General features: G+C 49.9%; 2 protein-coding genes across 2 annotated transcripts in view; both read right to left on the bottom strand.

The window, feature by feature from the left end:
* Positions 1-1,349: 1,349 nt before the first annotated feature.
* Positions 1,350-12,785, bottom strand: LOC119957104 (AP2-interacting clathrin-endocytosis protein-like). Its single transcript, XM_038784800.1, has 2 exons — positions 11,052-12,785; positions 1,350-3,836 (listed from the first exon to the last, which is right to left on the bottom strand). The coding sequence occupies exons 1-2, from the start codon at positions 12,382-12,384 to the stop codon at positions 3,379-3,381; spliced, it is 1,791 nt and encodes a 596-aa protein (XP_038640728.1). The 5' UTR covers positions 12,385-12,785; the 3' UTR covers positions 1,350-3,378.
* Positions 12,746-14,661, bottom strand: part of LOC119957105 (proteoglycan 4-like) — a 32,968-nt gene continuing 31,052 nt past the window's right edge. The window contains exon 5 of the mRNA XM_038784801.1: positions 12,746-13,458. Within this exon, the coding sequence (XP_038640729.1) occupies positions 12,782-13,458 (677 nt within the window). The 3' untranslated portion in view covers positions 12,746-12,781. The remainder of the gene's footprint in view (positions 13,459-14,661) is intronic.

The following is a 14,661-nucleotide window of genomic DNA, read 5'->3' as shown; positions in this document are numbered from 1 at the left end:
CTTTGTAATATAAATGGAGAAATTTATTCTGTAATATTTTTAAGAGGTAGACTATAATAGTAATAATCTTTTTTACAAGTAGGCTTACATTAACACTGCAATGAAGTTACTGTGAAAATCCCCTAGTCGCCACATTCCGGCGCCTGTTCGGGTACACAGAGGGAGAATTCAGAATGTCCAATTCACCTAACAAGCACGTCTTTCGGGACTTGTGGGAGGAAATCCACGCAAGGGGGGGGGGGGGGGGGGGGGGAAAAGAGAACATGCAGATTCCGCACAGACGGTGACCCAAGCCAGGAATCGAACCCTGGTGCTGTGAAGCAGCAGTGCTAACCACTATGCTAACATGCTGCCCATTGGTCTGCAGTGATGTCTCAGTGGGAGGCACCAATGATGCATGAAGGCCTATCAGAGCCAGTTTTAATTGGGCGTAATCTGCAACAATTGCTCCAATTTTTTTGGAAAGATTATCTAAAAAGGGACAGACAGGTAGGATACACAAGTTACTCAAACCAAATCATAGGCATTAAAAATTAGCAAGTCCGCTTCTGTAACGGATGCTGCCCCTGTACAAATCATTTGGATTAAGAAACAGGCTCGGCTAGAGGTAGACTGGATACCTGGGGGAAAAGAGCAAGTCACTGCCAGGGATAGGCTCGGTAAGAGATAGACTGGAGAGCTAGGGGTGTAAGAACAAGTCACTGCCAGGTAAAGAAGTTGACTCAACACTCAATTTCTGAAAAAATTTTTATTTGCAGTACACCTTCACACAAAAAAAATCATGCAAAGGAACACTCATGTAATTTTTGTGGAGAAACATGTACAGTGTCATCTTAACATCTTCCTTCCCAAAGTTTACTCCTTCCCCGGAGTTCAGCCCCGGAGTTCAGCTGATCGACTGCCTCCTCCTGACAAGATGATCACAAAGTTCCACACTGCCTGGTTTAGAAAATAGCATATTGTACTCGAGAAAACGGCATAGAGACTAACTCACACGGATAAGTATCTCCACAAGATTAGCATCTCCACAAACTTGGCACTGAAAATCCACTTTTGTTTGGGAGTTTCAGCTCTTTGCAAAGATATTAACCAAGAATCTAGGTGGTGAATTAATCCACGCGAGAGAGAGAGAGAGAGGGGGCAAGCGAGGCAGGGGTGTGTGTGTGGCAGAGAGAGAGAGAGAGAGAAATGAGACAGAGAGCGAGAGAGCGAGAGAGCGAGAGAAGAGGGAGGGCACTGTGTGGGGAGGAAGAGAATGACTAGGATCAAATCCAAATCAACATGCAAGTTTTGAACTAGTGCAAATTTATTGGTTGACAAACTAGCACATTTGAATATTGCTTTTTAAAAAAAAAAACAAAAACACATTGCCAAAGCAAGGGCAATTACTGCCCAGCAAGGAGATGCCCATTCAAGAACAAAGTTTTCACCTTGCACAAATCAGGGGGTTTGAGCTCAGCCATTGTTAGTTACTGCAGGAGGAGGAGCAGGTGTGGGGGACAGAATTTTAACCTTCTGTTAAACCAGCCATACCCAAGCTCCCCTCTGTTTGACAGGCAAGGCACAGAATATCAACAGCAACTCATCACTTACACAACTTTTCACCTGATTATGGAACCACACTAAATCACTGTCCAAAGTGTTTGATACTATAATGAAAGTATGAAATTCAGCATCCATTTGTAAAATTTGAAATGCTTAATCCTTCATGCAAAAACAATTCCGATTTAAGGGTGGCATGGTGGCACAGTGGTTAGCACTGCTACCTCACGGCACCGAGGACCCAGGTGCGATCCCTGCCCGTGTGGAGTTTGCACATTCTCCCCGTGTCTTCATGGGTCTCACCCCCCACAACCCAAAAAGATGTGCAGAGTAGGCATGCCCCTTAATTGGAAAAGAGAGAATTGGGCACTTTAAATTCATGAAAAAACTATTCAGATTTAACTTAGTAAGCTAGAACATTGAAGGCTTGGCAACACTGCTGTAGCTGTAAAATAATTGCAACAGTTCCATTCGATACAACGAGCTACGTATGGATTAGGTGTTTAAAAATGGCAATACTCAAATAAAAAACAAGTTTAAAAACTAACCAGCTGCCTTTACTGTAAACAAATCCATCTCTAGAATCAAGTTCGAACGGATGACCTACAGAGCAATATCCAAACCAAATTCTGCACTTTTCTACATTCCTGGTAAATTTTAAACAGGAATATTTCAGAGGTGATCTGTACACAGTTGCTTCGGGGAACACAACAACATCTGCCAGAAAATCTAAATCGGCAGGGCAGTTTAAAATGTGAGAGCGGGACAATCGTCTGTGTGCTATCATTTTTCAGCCAATTATAATTACCAGTCCAGTATGCAAGTGGTGCGTGGAAATTGAAATACAGAAATCCACTATGCTTTATTAAAGCATTATGCTTCGCACACATGTTTCCTAGAAAGTGTTTTTACCAGTAATCCTAGCAAATCATTCTCTCATATGGACATAGGCAACTGGATTGAAAGTCGCCTTCAATAGTGTGGATATTGGATTGGATACTATGCAGTAAGACCATCTGCTTATAAACTTGTTCATGGATGGAGGACATTAAAAAAAAACACACCACGTTCAGAAAATTGGTAGCATTACAGCTAATAGGTAGATCAGAGATCTCAGGATCAGTTACAGTATTGAAACTGTAAATGGATGTTAAAAAAGTGTTACTGACACCTGATAAAAGTCACCGATAAGCTCAAATGCAGCATGCGAATTGCCAGTTCAGTTTGGACCATCCAACAGTGCAGTGTTCAGATTTAAGCAAATTGTTGCCAAAAACAAGCCAACACTGACAGGCAAGGGACATTCTGCTGCAATTTAGTGTCCAGTTGATCCTAGAGCTAAGCAGCTGGAGATTAGACCAATGATACGACAATTTGAACAATTTTTAAATAATTATCCTGCAAAACTTGCGATAAAAGGCTGCTTTGTAAAGCATTCCCTGCATACTTGTATAACTCACTACGTTAAAAGGACACTTCAACCCCAGTGGCATCAAAAAGAAAACATGCACACTGACTTGTGGGCTATACCTCGAAGCATATCCTTCCATTGAGAAATCAGGCCCCATTTGGACGAACGTACACAAACTGGAGTTGATTCCATCCTTTAAAACTTCCTTTTTCACTTTGTAAAAGTTCCACTCCGAATAAGACATTTATATTGAAGCAACCTGGGCATGTACGCCACCAAAAACCCCCCCAAGGTGATCCGAAATATTTAAAAACCAAAGCACTAGAAGACTTCAATATTAAAAGTTGGCCATCTGATTTCTAACTGCTGCCCATGGAGACAAGAGTGCACAAACCGGTGTACACACACACACACACACACACGTGTTAATGGTGAGTCTCCAACTCCACCACTGTCCATTCCCCTTGGGAAGAGGAGATATCTTCCGGGGAATAGCTGGTTACGGAGGTGACACTGGCCGTGGAGTCATCGAGTGGCGAGATGAGGTCTGTCCATTTGCTCAGTTCTGCCTGGTCAACCATTACCTTGCTTTGCAACTTGACTCCGTCTCCAGAGAGCAGCAGCGTCTGGTTGATCAACTGCTGCACCACCTGCACCGGTTCAATCTGCAGGTGCAGGACCTTCTCACCAGGATCGTCAATGAGTTCAAGACACTGCCAGTCTGCTGCTGGGTTGCCAGCCTCCTCTCTCTCAACATCCTCCAGCCTAGTCTCCTCCGCCGTTTCAACTTCATAGATGGTTGAAAGGATAGGAGGCAGCAGGGGAGCCGTCCACGGCACACAAGCCGGTGTCTGTGGTGTTTGATCACCCTCACTCAAGAGGCCTGCAACAGTTGACAGCACTTGAAGATTTGGAAAAAAGTTTCGGGAAAAAGTTTCAAGCAGAAAACCCCTTTTATTTTTCCATGCAAATCTACAACTACAACATGGAAGATGGTCGAGCACAATCCGGTTTCTAACAAACTAGATCATTTGCATTTCCTGCACATCTGATTAATAGTATAGAATACACCCAAACTACACACTGAACACAAAAAAAGGGGTAATGATTATAGGTATAGGCAAGTTTTGACTTCCGGTTGCAGTGATGCGGAGCTAAGCCGCACGTTCGGTAGCTCCCGCTATTTCTGGTCTTCTGGGCTCTTTTAAGGGCCCGCAGCGGTGCTGGTTGGACTTTTCCCCGGGTGGGAACACCCACTGTGCTTATCTGCCAGTGGATGGACTGGACCAGGAGCGGAGCGGTCAAAAAATCGGCTTTGGAGCAGAGAAAGGTGCGAGGCAGGAAGAACAAGATGGCGATGGGCGGGGAACCAGCAGCGTGGGTGCAGGAGCTGCTCCATCGCTGCTTCAGAGAGCTGAAGGCTGAGATTCTGGAACCGTTTAAGGCCTCGCTGGACAAGCTCATGGCGGCTCAGACAGCTCAGGGTGCGGAGATCCGAGAGCTACTGCAAAAGGCCTTGGAGAGCGAGGACGAACTCCTGGGCCTGGCAGTGAAGGTGGAGTCGCACGAGGCGCTTCACAATAAATGGCTGGCAAGGATGGAGGAGATGGAGAACCGCTCCCGTCGGAAAGAACCTGCGGATTCTGGGCCTCTCGGAGGGGCTGGAAGGTTCAGATTTGGGGGCCTACGTGGTTGTGATGTTGAACTTGTTAATGGGCGCAGGGTCGTTCCAAGGACCCCTGGAGCTGGAGGGGGCCCATCGAATGCTGTTGAGGAAGCCCAGGCCGAACGAGCCGCCTAGGGCAGTGCTGGTCCGCTTCGTTGACCGTGAGTGCGTGCTGAGATGGGTGAAGAAGGAAAGGAGCAGCAGATGGGAGAACGCAGAGATCAGGATCTATCAGGACTGGAGCGCGGAGGTGGCGAAGAGAAGGGCTGGTTTCAATCGGGTGAAGGGAGTACTTCACAGGAAGGTTGGTGAAGTTTGGCCTGCTACAGCCGGATCGCCTCTGGGTCACTTACAAGGACCGCCAGCTCTACTTTGATTCTCCGGAGGAGGCCTGGGCCTTGTTCAGGCAGAGAAGTTGGATTCAAACTGAGGGCTGGGGAATGATGTACATAGTCCGGAGGCTCTGTCCTCCTTGGTATCCTTTCATTTTTATTGGCTGTGTTTGATGTTGCCTTTTTGCTGTTCTGCTTTTTGGGGCTGTTAGTTATTTACTTGGGTGCTTTTTCATTTTTCACTGCTGGAGGGGTGGATGTTCATGGTCCCGCTGGGTCATGTGCCTGCCTTTTCCCCCACGTGCTGGGTCGGGGGGGGCGGGGTTTGGGATGGAAGCACAGGCTTTCTTCCAGTGCTGGAGGGGTAGTGGCCGGGGCCGGCACTGGGAGGGGGGAATGGTGGGTGTGTTGCATCCGAGGGGAGGGGGGGGTCATTGGGATGGCGGGAGCAGCCGGGGTCAGCTGACTTATGAAAGTACAATGGAAGGGGTTACGCAGCTGGGGGGGGGGGGGGGGGTGGCAGGTAAACCGGCTTGCTGCTGCAGGGGCCGGAGGGGAATGGCTAGTGAAGGGGGAGGGGGTTTGCCACCGTGGGGAACGGGCCTGGGGGGTTCTCTGGGCACGTGGTGAGCCGAGGGAGAGCTATGGCTGACCGGCCTGGCGCAGAGGGAGGAGGAAGACCCCCCAGATTCAGCTGGTCACATGGAACGCGAGGGGGCTGAATGGACCGGTGAAGCGGTCCTGGGTCTTGGCACACCTGAAGGGGCTGGGAGCGGACGTGGCTATGCTCCAGGAGACGCACCTTAAGGTGGAGGATCAGGTGAGGCTGAGAAGAGGCTGGGTGGGGCAGGTGTTTCACTCGGGGCTGGATGCGAAGAATCGAGGGGTGGCGATCTTAGTTGGCAAGAGCTTGTAGTTTGTTGCATCGAGTGTGGTGGCGGACAGTGCAGGTAGATACGTAATGGTGAGTGGTAGGCTTCAGGGGGAGCGGGTGCTTCTGGTCAATGTGTACGCCCCCAACTGGGGCGATGCGGGCTTCGTGCGGCGAATGTTGAGCCGGATCCCGGACCTGGAGACGGGGTGGGGAGGGGGGGGTTTGATTTTGGGAGGGGACTTTAATACGGTGCTGGATCCGGCTCTGGATCGTTCGAAGTCGAGGACGGGTAAGAGGCCGGCGGCAGCCTCAGTGCTGAGGGGGTTCATGGATCAGATGGGAGGGGTAGACCCTTGGAGGTTCTTGAAGCCGGGGGGTAGGGAGTTCTCCTTCTTCTCCCATGTCCACAAGGCTTATTCCCGGATTGACTTTTTTGGTTCTCAGCAGGGCGCTAATCCCGAGAGTGGTGGGGGCGGAGTATTTGGCGATAGCCATATCTGACCACGCTCCGCATTTGGTGGACCTGGAGGAGTGGGAAGGATCAGCGCCCGCTGTGGGGGTTAGATGTTTAGAGGTTTAGAGGTTTCATTTCATTTCATTTTCATTTCATGTGGGGCTTCTGGCAGAGGAGGAAGTATGTGGGGGGGTCTGTAGGGGTATAGAGGGGTATTTGGTAGCCAATGATAACAGGGGAGGTGCAGGTGGGGGTGGTTTGGGAAGCGCTGAAGGTAGTGGTTAGAGGGGAGTTGATATCCATTCGGGCGTACAGGGAGAGGGGGAAAAGAGGGTTGAGAGGGAGAGGCTGGTGGAAGAAATGGTAAGGGTGGACAGGAGGTATGCGGATATCCCAGAGGAGGGGCTTTTGAGGAAGCGTCGCAGTCTCCAAGCAGAGTTTGATATACTGACCACCCGGAAGGCGGAGGCGCAGTGGAGGAGGGCGCATGGGGCGGTATATGAGTACGGGGAGAAGGCAAGTCGGATGTTGGCCCACCAGCTCCGAAGGCAGCGAGAGAGATAGGGGGAGTCACAGATGCAGGAGGGAACTTGGTGCGGGGTGGCAGGGACATCAATGGGGTGTTCAGATCCTTTTACGAGGGGCTGTACCGGTCGGTGCCTCCTAGGGAGGTGGGCGGGATGGAACGCTTTCTGGATGGGCTGGAGTTCCCAAGAGTAGAGGATGAGCGGGTGGAGGGTCTGGGGGCCCCAATCGAGTTGGAGGAGCTGATGGAGGCGCTGGAGAGCATGCAGACAGGGAAAGCACCGGGACCCCAGTGGAGTTTTATAACTTCTCAGATCTGCTGGGCCTGCTGCTTGCGAGGACCCTGAATGAGGTGAGTGAGGGGGGGCTCTGCCCCTGACGATGTCTAGAGCAATAATCTCACTGAACCTGAAGCGGGATAAGGACCCCCTCCAGTGTGGGTCTGACAGGCCGATTTCGCTCCGTAACGTGGATGCAAAGTTGTTGGCTTAGGTACTGTCCAGAAGGGTGGAAGATGTTGTCCCGATGGTTATCCATGAGGACCAAACGGGGTTTGTGAAGGGGAGGCAGCTGAATGTCAATGTACGGCGGCTTCTTAATGTTATGATGGCGTCGGCGTCTGGGGAGGCAGAAATAGTAGCATCGATGGATGCGGAGAAAGCTTTTGACAGGGTGGAGTGGAGCTACCTGTGGGAAGTGCTGAGGAGATTTGGGTTTGGTGAGGGATTCATCAGCTGGGTGAGGTTGCTGTATAGCTCCCCGGTAGCGAGTGTGGTGACGAATGGGAGGAGGTCAGAGGGCTTTCGGCTTTCCCGGGGGACAAGGCGGGGTGCCCCTCGTCTCCCCTGCTCTTCGCGTTAGCGATTGAGCCCTTGGCCATGGCGCTCAGTGATTCGAAGAACTGGAGGGGGATTGTGCAGGGGGAGCACCGGTTGTCGCTGTACGCAGATGGGGCTGGTTTAGCTCACTTAGCTAAATCGCTGGCTTTTAAAGCAGACCAAGCAGGCCAGCAGCATGGTTCGATTCCCGTACCAGCCTCCCAGGACAGGCGCTGGAATGTGGCGACTAGGGGCTTTTCACAGTAACTTCATTGAAGTGATTTTCATTTCATTTACTGTTGTACGTGGTGGATGCGGCGGATGCCAGAAGTGTTCAAGATACTTGGGGAGTTTTCGGGCTATAAGCTCAACGTGGGGAAGAGTGAGCTGTTTGTGCTACACTTGGGAGAGCAGGAGAGGGAGATAGGGGAGCTCCAGTTGAAGAGGGTGGAGAGGAGCTTTAGATATCTAGGGGTCCAGATAGCTAGGAGGGCCCTGCATAGGCTAAACTTTGAGAGGCTGGTGGAACAGATGGAGGAGGAGTTTAGGAGGTGGGACACACTGCCATTCTTTGGCAGGTAGGGTCCAGTCGGTTAAGATGACGGTGCTCCTGAGTTTTGTTTCTTTTCCAGTGCCTCCCCATATTGATTCCGAAGGCTCTTTTTAAAAAGAGGGTTAATAAAGAGTATTCTGGAGTTCGTGTGGTCACAGAAGACCGAGTGTGAGGAGTGTATTCCTGGAGCGAGGGAGGTAGGCGGCTTGGCGTTGCCCAACTTCTGGGCTGCGAATGTGTCAATGATTCGTAGGTGGGTGATGGAGGGGGAGGGTGCCGCATGGACAAGGTAGGAGGTGGCGTCCTGTGTGGGTACGAGTTTGGAGGCATTGGTGACAGCCCCACTCCCCCCCGGCAAGGTATTCTATGAGTTCGGTAGTGGTGGCGTCCCTCAAAATTTGGGGGCAGTGGAGGCGGAAGTGAAGGCCTCAGTCTGGGACCTGATATGGGGCAATCACCGGTTTGCACCAGGGAGAATGGATGGTGGGTTTTTGAGTTGGCACAGGGCAGGCATCAGGCGGATGGGGGACCTCTTCCTCGATGGGAAGTTTGCGACTTGAGGAGTTGGAGGGGAAGTGGGGAAGTGGGGCCTCCCCCTGGGAATGCTTTCAGGTATATGCAGATTAGGGCGTTTGTTAAGCGGCAGGTGGCGGAGTTCCCATTGCTGCCCCTAGGGGGGGTGCAGGATAGGGTGCTCTCGGGGACGTGGGTGGGTGAGGGGGAGGATCTCGGTGATTTATCAGATGGTGCAGGAAGAGGAGGAGGCCTCGGTGGAGGAGCTGAGAGCGAAGTGGGAGGAGGAGCTAGGGGAAGAGATTGACGATGGGACGTGGGCGGATGCCCTGGGGAGGGTGAACTCGTCCTCTTCTTGCGCACGGCTCAGCTTAATTCAGCTGAAGGTGCTGCATAGGGCGCACATGACTGGGGCCAGGATGAGCCAGTTCTTTTGGGGGGGGGGGGGAAAGAGGAGACAGGTGTGGGAGGTGTTCGGGAGGCCCGGCGAATCACACCCACATGTTCTGGGCGTATCCGGCGTTGGAGGAGTTTTGGAAGGGGGTGGCGGGGACTTTGTCCAAGGTGGTCGGTTCCAGGGTGGAGCCGGGCTGGGGGCTCGCGATCTTTGGGGTAGCATCGGAGCCGGGACTGCAGGAGGAGAGAGAGGCCGGTACCCTGGCCTTTGCATCTCTAGTAGCCCAGCATAGGATTCTTAGTGGAGGGACGCGAAGCTCCCGAGCCCGGGGGCCTGGATCAATGACATGGCCGGGTTCATCAGGCTGGAGAGGGTCAAGTTTGCCCTGAGGGGGTCAGTACAAGGGTTCTTCCAGCAGTGGCAGCCCTTTCTCAATCTTCTGGCGGAGGGTTAGTGGGTGGTCAATCTCAGCAGCAGCCCGGGGGGGGGGATTTCTCTTTGTTTATTTCTCCACCTTGTTTACTTTATTGTTGAGAAAATTTGTTGAAAAATTTGAATAAAAATTATTTTTTTAAAAATAGGTATAGGCAAGTTTTATGCATCTCCTGCTGTGCAATTGACAGACGGACTGAAAATAGCGAGACCACATGTCTTTGCTAAGTCAGTCAAATGTAACTGTCAATTCAGGTCATGTTAAAACTTCAGCCAGTTCTATTAATCACATATATTTAGTCTTTGCACAGCCCACAAGACAGGGGGTGACCACAACTCCATGCAGATATGAAAATGGGACAACGTCATGACAACAAGTGTGAAATTGAACAAAAGCTGCTTGGTTTTTTTTTGAGGATGGTCAGACCTCAAGAAGAGGGTTAAATGTTTGGGAAGTCCCACGTGTTCACTTTTCACCTTTTTAAGAACAAAAACAACTTTCAGTCAAGTGACAGTGGCTTTGCTCATTTAATGGTTTCCAATCGAGCAGCATCTTCAGCTCCAAAACAGAGAACAAATGGTTTATTTTGGATTTGGAGAGTCAGGTCGTGTGTGATGTGACATTTGCTGTTGACAGACGACATGGATTAGACACAGATCTATTCCGGAGGAAATGTTAAACATGGGGGAAGACACAATAGTCATGGTACAAGTGTTTATTCCATTTGATCACACTGCCACACCTCAGTACCGCCATGGATTTTCCAGAGAGTGCAATTGCAACCCCTAGAACCAAATTCATTCAATTTATTTTTATAAAAAAGGGAGGGGGAGGCAGGATTATAACGTCAGGAATGGTTTTAAAAAATTGAAATCACGATGAAACATGCTAACATGGTGCAACAGGAGCTTCCTTGGAACAATCTTTTCAGGGGGGAAATGAAGCAATATTTGGAGTGTTTCAATATTTTGGCCACTACTATTCAGAAAAGCTGCATTGTCACGTACATCATTTCACAAAAAAAGAAACGGCCAGATTGCATATCTTCAGTTCAAAACCAAAATTTATTATAAGTGACAGCTCATATCAGTGGCTAAAGTGTTATACATTTAGAAATACATTCGAACTGGCATTTCAACCACTTGCTTCAGTCCCATTACAAGTACATGGGGGGGGTTGATTGGAGGAGCGGTTGGAGTCACCCCCACGACAAGGTACTGCTCCCAATGTAAAGACCACCAAGAAGAAATGGCCAGCTCCAAAAATGTTACAACAAAAAAAAAAAAAGTCAGTCAAAGGAAGAAAAGATTCATTCTTGCAACAAAAAAACCCAACCTGTAGTGGCACAAAATTCATTGGATAATAAAGACCCACACACAGTGCAGAATAGTTCTGCTGCACAATCCCCACTAGGGCTCATAAATCCAATACATCAAATTGACCCCCCCCCCCACGACTTGAATCCAATATAACGTTAAGCCGACTTCACCCAGGGGTAGGTTTATCGTTAGACAATGAGCATTTATACATTACCTGTACTTCCATTCTTTTCACAAGCAGAGTAGTTCTGCTGCTGCATGTGACCTCCATTTGCATCAATGGGAGGATCATTCAACCTTTGGAGATTAATAAAGTTCCCACAAAGCCAGTCTACACCCGGCACATGGTGTAGAGAGAGAGTCACTCCAGGGACAGAGTCCGTTGAGCTTTTGGTTGGAGGAAGATGGGGACATGGAGTGGATACGCTTACCGGAGGCTCACAGGGCTGAAGGCCAAACACAAGGGTCTGGTCACAAGTAGGATCCTCTGAAAATCCAGCACCTGACAACAAGCACCTTTGGGGAGCAAGGGAATCAGGCGCGGTGTAACCGTGTTCAAGGGAAAGGGGAGTCTTGGTTGGTACAAGCTCTTCATTCTCATCCAAGGCATGCAGAGTTGAGGGTTTGACCACACATTGAGTCTGCACTTCCAAATTCGAATCACTTGTGGTTTTATCTTCAAACACTGGGTTGTCAATCCCTTCCAGTCCACATTGGATGGGTTTGTTCACGCCTGGGCAATCTTCCTCAGAGTGCTCTTCATCCTCTGAAGACACCATGGGCTCGGTTGGAGGATCACCGTGCAGATCATCTGCTGCCAGTGTTTCTGGATCTTCATCACCCCTTTCCAAGTGAATCCCCAAATCCTGATCCAAGAGGTCATCCTGAGGGCTCAGTTCAGTCCGATAAATAAACAGATTGGCCGATTCCGGTTTCTCATCAGACTTGGACTCTACCCCCGAGCTACTGTCATAATCCTTCAGCTCTTCAGGAGTGCTGGTGCTACTGCTGTTTTTCCCCGCCAAGTCATGTCCACTAAGAGTGCTGGACTTGGAAACCCCTTGATCTTCAGGTGAATCCTCAGGTGAAATGCCAGGTTTGTCTTCAGAGGGCCTGTTTCCAACACTATCCTCCATCTTGCACGTTGCTGGGAGGCTCTTGGGTTCAGGGACAGGCTTGTCTTCAGGACTCTGGAGTGGTTCTGGGCAAAGCTCATTAGGAGAGTCTTCAGTATCTGCCTCTTCAGAATACTGGTACATTGTTAGCTTAACTTTAGAGATGTTACAATCAGTCTCTGGGGAACTCTCAAGGCAACTTCCCAAAGTAGGCTCTTTGAGATCTACCTGGCTCTCTGCCATTGGCACAGGGATAACATTGCCATCATTGATTACAGATACACAACCAACTCTGGCACCATTCAGAGACGAACTTGGTGAACTGGATTGAGGCAAGTCTCTGGGTTGCACATTGACATTATTCAATTCCATCTCTCCGTTAATACTACCACCCACATGGACCTGGTCAGCATTCAGGGTGTTTAAATACATACGTGTTCCACAATACTCATTTCGATCATTAACACGTGCCTCATTTTGCACTTTGTTTGAGCCCAAATCAACTTCCGTCGTCCAGCCACCACTTGGACCCCCCTTATTTTCTCCATTTAATGGACTAGGTGACGTGGCAGAACCCACCTCGCCTTCATTTTCAGCTGCTCCACATTCCGCCGTGCAAGAGTTTGCTTCAACCCCTGCATCCTTCAACTTTTCCTCTTCAACTGAAGTATGCGTGTTGCCATGGCAAGGGGCAGCTTGCACTCCCTGCGGAGAAGGAACTCTTCCAATTGTCAGGTAACCCAGGGGATTCTTGTCTGCAACGGTTTGATTCGGAGTTTCCTCTTTTGCTGCCAGGGCCGGTACTTCAGTAGGCCTCACTGGAGAGGCTTCAAGTCCAGTCTGTCCCTGCACTGCCACTTTCCAAAAGAGATTTCCTGGAAGGCGCTAATCCCTCATTTGTCAGGGATTGCGTCTCCACATTTACTTCAGACGATTTTGTCAATTGTGGGAGGGGGAGACTGCAAGAGTTTTCTTCGACCCTTTCATCCTCCAACTTTTCCTCTGCCACTGGAGTACGTGTGGTGCTGTGGCAAGGGGCGGTTTGTGCTCCCTGGGGAGATGGAACTTCTCCAATAATTGGAGGACCCTGGGGATTCTGGAGGGGAATATTTTCATTCAGAATTTCATCAGTGGGCCTCGGAGAGGCTTCAAGTCCAGCCTGTCCTGCATTGCTGGTTTCCCCGAGGTCACTTTCCGAAGGAGGTTCCCTGGAAGGCAGCAAACCCTCATCTGGCGGGGATGGCATCTCCACATTTATCTTAGAGGATTCTGTCGATTGTTTGAGGGGGCGGCAGATCAAATCCTTTGAAGGGGGGGTACTTTGCTGAACCCACGGTTCAGATTTGACAGGCACTTTGGCGATCTGCCTCATTCGCCTTGCATTCGACTTCTTCTGCTCAACAGGAGGCAGCACAGAATCCTTCACCTGCTTTGGTTTGGTCGGCCTCTCGGCATTGCTGGCCTTGTTCACTTCCAAACTAGGGTGCTTCGATTGTGGAGCAGACTCTAGAAAACAAAAAAGACGGACAATGATAAAAATCAAAAAATCCACACTGCTGCTCACATCCAAACACAGCAAAAAGGCTTGGTTTACAAGAATGCTAGACTAATCATAGAACATAGAACAGTACAGCACAGAACAGGCCCTTCGGCCCTCAATGTTGTGCCGAGCAATGATCACCCTACTCAAACCCACCCTATACCCGTAACCCAACCCCCCCTTAACCTTACTTTTTAGGACACTACGGGCAATTTAGCATGTCCAATCCACCTAACCCGCACATCTTTGGACTGTGGGAGGAAACCGGAGCACCCGGGGGAAACCCACGCACACACGGGGAGGACGTGCAGACTCCGAACAGAGTGACCCAGCCGGGAATCGAACCTGGGACCCTGGAGCTGTGAAGCATTTATGCTAACCACCATGCTACCCACTATGCCAAACGGCTCCCCCCACCACCACCCAAAATCTGGCCTCCCACAGTCCAAAGTTTAGGTGGATTGGCCACGCTAAATTGCCCCCTCGTGTCCAAAAAAGTTAGGTGGGGTTACGGGGATAGAGTGGAGGTGTGGGTTTAAGTAGGGCGCTCTTTCAGAGGGCCGGTGCAGACTCGATGGGTTGAATGGCCTCCTTCTGCACAGTAAATTCTATGATTTCCTGCACCGTGCTTCTTTGATCGCTGCTATATTGGGTCATTGGGATCGATAAAAGATGACTACCTCCAATTTCTTAAAATAATTAGAGATGAGCTTTTCTATGCTAAATGCCTACTCTAGGAATCCCGGGCAGCACGGTGGCGCAGTGGGTTAGCACTGCAGTCTCACCGGAACCAAGGTCCCTGGTTCGATCCCGGCTCTGGGTCACTGTCCGTGTGGAGTTTGCACATACTCTAGGAATCCCAATCTCATTTAATCCCAGTATCGTTTCAGGAGATCATTTGCAACCTCAGAGCACATTCACACTGAACAAGCATTTGATGTGCGGGCTGTTAGAAACGGTTTCAGAATATTCCCAATATTTATCACTTAAAAAGGTTACACAGATGTGTTGTCTGAAATTGAGGTGACCAATCCTCGTGCCTCCTCATGGATTATAAAATAAACACTTGGCTCATGTCATAGCTGATGGACGGCAGGGGTCTGGGAGAAACACAGCTCAATGGCTGACCTCTCCAAACTAAACTCATATCTACCTCCCAATCGAGCGTG

The sequence above is a fragment of the Scyliorhinus canicula genome, chromosome 25 (assembly GCF_902713615.1).
Source record: "Scyliorhinus canicula chromosome 25, sScyCan1.1, whole genome shotgun sequence".
NCBI classification, from domain to species: Eukaryota; Metazoa; Chordata; class Chondrichthyes; order Carcharhiniformes; family Scyliorhinidae; genus Scyliorhinus; species Scyliorhinus canicula.
This window is presented reverse-complemented; position numbering and strand designations above follow the sequence as displayed.